The sequence below is a fragment of the Primulina tabacum genome, chromosome 16 (genome assembly GCF_025594145.1).
Source record: "Primulina tabacum isolate GXHZ01 chromosome 16, ASM2559414v2, whole genome shotgun sequence".
NCBI lineage: Eukaryota > Viridiplantae > Streptophyta > Magnoliopsida > Lamiales > Gesneriaceae > Primulina > Primulina tabacum.
Window position 1 is genome coordinate 993649 of NC_134565.1, and position 6831 is coordinate 1000479.

A 6831-nucleotide genomic window follows, 5' to 3' on the forward strand; every position below is an offset into this window, starting at 1 on the left:
CTTTGAAATTCTACATGCAATATCAAACAAATGAGTCATCTTGCAGAACTTATAGTAAAATCTAAACTTATCATTTGTGACGATGCTCCAATACATACAAGTTTTGTTTTGAAACTTTGGATAAAACCGTGAATGATATAATGAGATTTGTCCATTCTTCAAACCTTCATCCACCTTTTGGAGGCAAAACAATTTTTTTCGTCTGGGATTTTCGAAAAATATTGATTGTTATTCTAAAAGACAGTAAACAGAATATTATTCTCCTGACTATGAATTCATCGTACCTTTGGAGACATCCAAAGTCTTGAGATTGACGAAAAACATGCGACTGCAGAATTCAGGTTCTGATAAAAAAAATACCAAAATGAAACATTTTTGGATCAAATTGCTTATTTAGGAGATGGAAAAATCAGAGAATCGAATAATGGCTATTAAAAAATTGATATTCATGATGAACTTTTGCTGAAAGATTACATTGATCTTATTGCAACAATGGTTGAGAGCTCATATATGTTGTTTGTCAATATTGTCACCGTCTCACCGATGCAACATATTTGCAGCAAAGAGCTATATTGACCTCGACTTTTGATGTTATTCGGTGCATAAATGAATACATGATTTCTATGAACCATTCATATGGAAGATTGTATCTAAGTTATGATACGACGTGTTATTCAACTAGAAATATTGATCTATTGCAGGATATGCATATCCCAAAGTTCTTGAATGCAATTAGGTGTTTTGGAATATCAAATCATGAGTTAAACTTGAAAGTAGGAACTCTGGTTATGTTGATGTGGAATATAGATCATTCTTGTGGATTATGCAATGAAACTAAGTTGATTTTGACGAGGTTAGAAAATAATGTTTTGAAATGAAAGATTCTAACCGAAAGGAATGTAAGTCATAAATTAATTATTCTAAGAATATCATTGATCCATATGATACAAGTCTTCCTTTTAAATTTCACAAAAATAATTTTCTTTGATTGTATCATATATATATATATACACACACACACACATATATAGAACCTTCAATTTAAGTTGGGAGGACACAAAACTTTTTTTATCATATGTTGAAATTAAGAAAATAATAAAGGATCGAAATAAATCGGTTTTTAAAAACAAGGTCCCATCTGGGAACTCGATCCGATAGAAAGAGAGAAACCAGAGTGTTCCCCAGAATCTCGATCGAATTCTCCAAGCAAACTGTATAGCAAGAAACAGTAATCATATGCCACAGAAATGGATAGACAAACCCTAGCTTCATCATCTTCATCTAGCATAAGTTCTTCTATCAGTCCGCCGCCGCCGCCGGAGGATTCTTGGGTTGATACTTACCGCAAGTTGCTACCTCGATGGCTAGCTTTTTCCTCAACTAGCGGGGTAAACCTATTCGTTTCCTCTTATTTACTGGATGATTGTTTTAACTTGTTGTTTTGTTTAGTTTTTGAAATTGTCTTATCAGTTTGATGGAATTAGTCAGTTGTGTGCAGTTCTTGTAAATGTGGATTTTTCAAATTTTCATTGCCTGAACGTGTATGGCGGGTTTTCATTGTTTATTTGGATTCTTGTGTCAAGAACCTAATAAAAGACTAATGTTTTAAGCCCGTGGCTTGCGTTCTTATTACAAAAGTCAGATCCTGTTTTGGGATAAGCTTAATGAGCTTGTTGGAAGTATTTGATTTTGATTTTTGGGAAGATGTGCAATGAAGGATATATTTTACGGTCAAGTTCCAACTTTTCCCTTGAGGGTGGGCTGCTGAATAGAGGTGTTGGGGGACTCAAAACTTCAACTAGTTTAGTTTTATTGTTCCCCCCCTTCATTTTATGACTATTATATTAGAGAATTTTCTTTAACAGGAGGTAATTCCAATCGAGATTTCTAGAGTTAACCAGTTTGATGCTGCAAGACTCGATATTGAAATGTCAGCCATGTTGAAAGAACAGTTGGTTAAAGTTTTCTCTTTGACGAAGGTAAATGTCTCACTGCTAAGTTTTTCTCACCTGAAGAGGTTTCAGGGAGTAATTTGGGAGTCGATAAGCATTTGATTATTTTGCATGCCATTTTGAAATTAGCCAGGAATGCTATTTCAGTATGAGCCAGAGCTTGACGCTTTTCTTGAATTTCTCATTTGGAGATTTTCCATTTGGGTCGATAAGCCTACTCCGGGTAATGCACTCATGAATTTGAGATATAGAGATGAACATGCCTTCGAAACCAGGAGCAAAGGTCAGTGGTTCTTTATGTGGTTTCTGCTTCGTTTAGGTGAAATAAAACTGTTCAATTATATTCTTAGTTTGATCATCGTTTTCTCTTTTGCACAAATAAGAAGCCATTTTATGTTTTCTGATTGTCTGTGATCAGGTAGTTTAATGCTTGATCAAGATACGGATAGTTTTATTTCAGAATGCATTTTAATGTCCCCATATGTAGCCTGTAGGTTCTGCTATAATTAGTGCATTCTCTCTTTGATCTTGTTGTCAAAACTCAAAAGCATCATTATCTTCTTAACTTTTGTGGACTCGTACCTTGGTTTTCCATTTAATATAATGCCAATAACTTCATTGACAATTTTTGGGTAATGCTGATGACATGAAATTATGCTGGAAAGAAACTCACCACTGCCTATGCAACAGCATACCCATATGGATTTTGCTCGTCATCTTAAACAGGCACATTAGACAGTTCAATGCCATTCAATGCTTTGACTTGTTAAACTTTATTTCATATAGAAATTCATGTTATGAAATTACCTCGAAGGCCCTTCATCTGTGGGTTTTTGAATTGGTCATCAATGTTGCCGGAAACTATGATGAAGGCATCTTAACTGTCCAACAAGTGAAAATTGATTTATCCTATACCTTGAGTACGACTGTTCTCTAGAATATGCTTATGAATGATATTTTTTTTATAGATATGACGAGTTCTCTGAAAAGCCAATGCTTTTTATTGTTTCCTGCAACATCCATCTGACATTTAAGTCGTTTTTTTCTAAAATTTTGCAGTTGTATTATTTAGTCGAGTCTTCAAGCCTCTTGCTTTTACTGCTTCAGTTTACATGCTCAACAGTATGTGCTTTCACTTGTACTTTGTAGTTAGAACTGGGCTAGAGGGGCCGGGATTGACAGTTTCTCAGAAGATCTGGTACTGTATTGCAACTGTCGGTGGTCAGTATGTTTGGGCCCGTCTTCAGTCATTTTCAGCTTTCCGTAGATGGGGCGACACTGAACAGGTCCTTTTTACTTCAGGATAGAACTTTGTTATCATTTTATTCTGTTTTTGCATTGACAAGACAGACATTCACACAATCTTGTTTGTCCATTGATGTGGATGCAAGAACACAACATGCACATTAATATCCATGTCTACGTACAATAAAGGTAACATAGTCTAGTTTGTTTTTTTCTGCAGAGATCACTAGGTCGTCGAAGTTGGTTTCTGTTGCAACGCATAGAGGGAATTTACAAAGCCACATCATTCGTAAACCTGCTCATATTTCTCTTGACCGGGAGGTATGTTAATCGTTCACTTATTATATCATTCTATTATGCGTGTCTTCTTTTGAGAAGAAAAAATTGAATATATCTTGAAACTGGAAATAAAAAACAGTTCTGAATGCAAGTTGCTGTTGTAAGCTTTGCTATATGAAGTTCTTTGGACATCTGTAATAGATGAGAGCTTAGAGGTGTTATTATGCTTATATTTGTTTATCTTACTGATATTCGTATAGACCTGCAAAGCAAGAAAACTATGGCAGGATTCCTCATGGATCACATGTTTGGCCGAGAAGACTATGTTGTGCATTATTTTACGGGTTGTAGTTTAAAAATTAGTATTGGAGCATTCTGTCATGAACATACTTCATGTTGGATTCGATTTTAGTTACATTGATCCTGAATCCCCTGATTGTTCGATTTTGTCAATGTAGAAAGAAAAACTGCCGTGCAATTGGCTCTTATTATCATACATAATAGTCTATGTAGCACTCATTATGGTGAATCTAGACTGAATGATTTTCTGTGATCTTGCTTCCTTTCCCCATCCTGTATGTGCACTCATTACTTAAGAAACTCTGTGGATTGTAACTGTATGGATAGGTTTGCCTTAGTGCTGAAGAGAACGGATTCAACTATATATGTCTATAGCTAAATTTTATTTTTTCCCAACAGCTTTAACACAATGTCATATAATGTACCTTTCACATTGCATTTGAAACTCATACCTATCCTCTCTCAAATTTGATACTCCCTGGGAAATTGTGATGGCCAACGAACACCATTCCAGCTATGAAAACTCACTCCCAAATTATTGAAAATCTTCTTTCTTGTGATCTTTCATAGATTTTATTTCATTAAGCTTTGTTATATGAGCGAGCATAAGGAGTAGTTGCTGCTGGTATTGACTCTTCATATTATTCAGGTACAGAAGTCTCATCGAGAGAGCTCTGAAAGCTAGACTTGTGTATGAAAGTCCTCATATGAATCGATCTGTGAGCTTCGAGTACATGAACCGCCAGCTGGTGTGGAACGAATTTTCGGTGATGTCCCACTCCCCTTATTCCATTAAGTTAAGAAAAAAGAAAAAAAAACTGTTTTAACAAATCAATATACCATATTCTTCTCTATAACCCCTCTCTACTTTTTTTTTTTTGTGGAAGTCGCTGGTAGGTTTTTCAATTAGCTTATGTATTTTGACTAACTTATGATGGATTTAAGGATTATTTCATGGTGCACTTTGTTGTTTTTTTACTTGTTTCATTATACCATTAGAAGCCCAAGAAAAATGGTTCTATGTGGATTGTAACTGTAAAAAGACTTCAATTAATTTTGTTGTATTGTATTTTTTGTCAATAAAACTTGATTTGTTTATCTGTGAGTTTTTATTATTGTATGCATCAATCATGTGTGGATATGCTTGGAACATCTGTCTATATCCTTCAATTTTACGTACTGAAGCATGAAATATATGCAGGAAATGTTGTTGTTGCTTCTACCTCTACTCAATTCATCATCTGTGAAAAATTTTCTCCGTCCATTCTCGAAGGATAAATCATCAAGTCCAGAGAGGGATGAAGCTCTATGCCCCATTTGCCAGGCCACCCCAACCACCCCATTTTTAGCTCTCCCATGTCAGCACAGGTAGTTTGATTTTGTTAGTTATTTTCATATAAATGCCATAATCTCTATCAGGACCCATCTTAGGCAACACTACCTAGGCACTAGCATCTTACAATTTCCTTCACATGGTAGAAGTGAGCCATTACAGAATAAACCTGAATGTTTGAAAAAAAGCATAGTGCTATGCTAATTTTTAAATGTGATGCTCAGAATCTTAGAAGACCACTCCTTCAATCATGTCTAATAACTGCCACTTGTGGTTCACTTATATCACTTGGAATTATGGAGTTGTAATATACTTGTGGTTATTGGTGAAATTTTGTATTAAGTTGGACACATATACTTCAATCTCATCAGATCTTTTCGATTTGCCACTTAAATCCCATGCCGATGTGGTCGCTGTTTCAACTCTGGCAATCTAAGATGTTTATAGATCTTTTGTGTTTTGCTAGAACTCTATATGCTAATATAATCTTGCTGATAGGTACTGCTACTACTGTCTACGAACTCGCTGCTCTGCTTCTTCAGCCTTTCGGTGCTCTAGGTGCAACGAACTTGTTATTGCTATGCAGCGGCATGGGGTTACTGTCAACAAACCTACCCAGAACGAGTAATTATTACTCAAGGTTAATGAAACATCAAATATTACCACAATTAAAATACTGTGTCAAAAATACCAGAAGGTGGCGCCTTAGTAAGTTCACTTGATTGAGTAAATGAAAAAATTACACCAATCCTTCCCAGGATCCAAGTCATTCACCATCATGGTAAGCTGCTGGAAAAGCAAGACCAATCTTTGATCATTTTTTCTGATTTGGTGAGTCAGGTTTGTTGAACCGCTGTATCAGCCATTTTCAGTTATGTGCCCCAACCTCTTGTCAGCCTTTGGTAGCTAGAAATTCCAACTCTTTATCTGCAGTTGCAGTTGTAGAAGATGACTAAACTGGGAAACAATACACTGTCCAAAAAACTTGTTTAGATGAAGGCAAATTTGCCATATAAAAAGCACCTGAAATTGGTAGATTAAAATATTTCAAGCTTGCCAATGCATCATGTGCCCTTTTATGTGATGAATGCATGTTTGTTGTTGCCATTGGGAACACTATTTACGGGCATTTCTTTTCTTAGGTTGGAATGAAATGCCAACAAAAAGAATCCAAATTCAATTATGGATCATGTTACAATACACGTTTTCCCGCGATTTTTCTATTCGTCCAATGTGAGTTACATGTCCATTATAGGGAAAGAACCAAGTCTCTTTTTGGTGTCTGAAACATGTGGCGTGTCCTATTTATGGAAAACGATTTATTTCCATTATGCTCGTGGATTTATGGTCAACTTCTTATTTATTTTATATACCATTGTGCCAAGATGAATTCGTCACCACATCAGATATAATACTGAGCTGAAACATGTGACTTGTTTCATATGTTCCTAATCTTGAGAATACTCAGCTGTTATAATTTTTCCTAAAAAAATATTTAGACAGTATAAATTCTTGAACACACACCTCTAGTGCAAATGATAAAGACATTTCATCTGACGTTTGACTCAAATTATACAAAATATTATAGTTATAAATCATTATTTTATCAATATATATTTAATTATCATCTAAATAATATTCATTCTTCGTTTTCTCATCCTTTGAACAACACTTGTCTTAACATATTTATATGCTTATCAAAATGACGGAAATCTAAGCTGA

General features: G+C 35.1%; 1 protein-coding gene across 1 annotated transcript; it reads left to right on the top strand.

Moving 5' to 3' along the window:
• Positions 1-1111: 1111 nt before the first annotated feature.
• On the top strand, positions 1112-6154 carry LOC142529445 (peroxisome biogenesis protein 2). Its single transcript, XM_075634982.1, has 8 exons — positions 1112-1388; positions 1866-1979; positions 2082-2235; positions 3102-3238; positions 3418-3518; positions 4426-4543; positions 4978-5144; positions 5608-6154. The coding sequence occupies exons 1-8, from the start codon at positions 1248-1250 to the stop codon at positions 5735-5737; spliced, it is 1062 nt and encodes a 353-aa protein (XP_075491097.1). The 5' UTR covers positions 1112-1247; the 3' UTR covers positions 5738-6154.
• Positions 6155-6831: the final 677 nt, after the last annotated feature.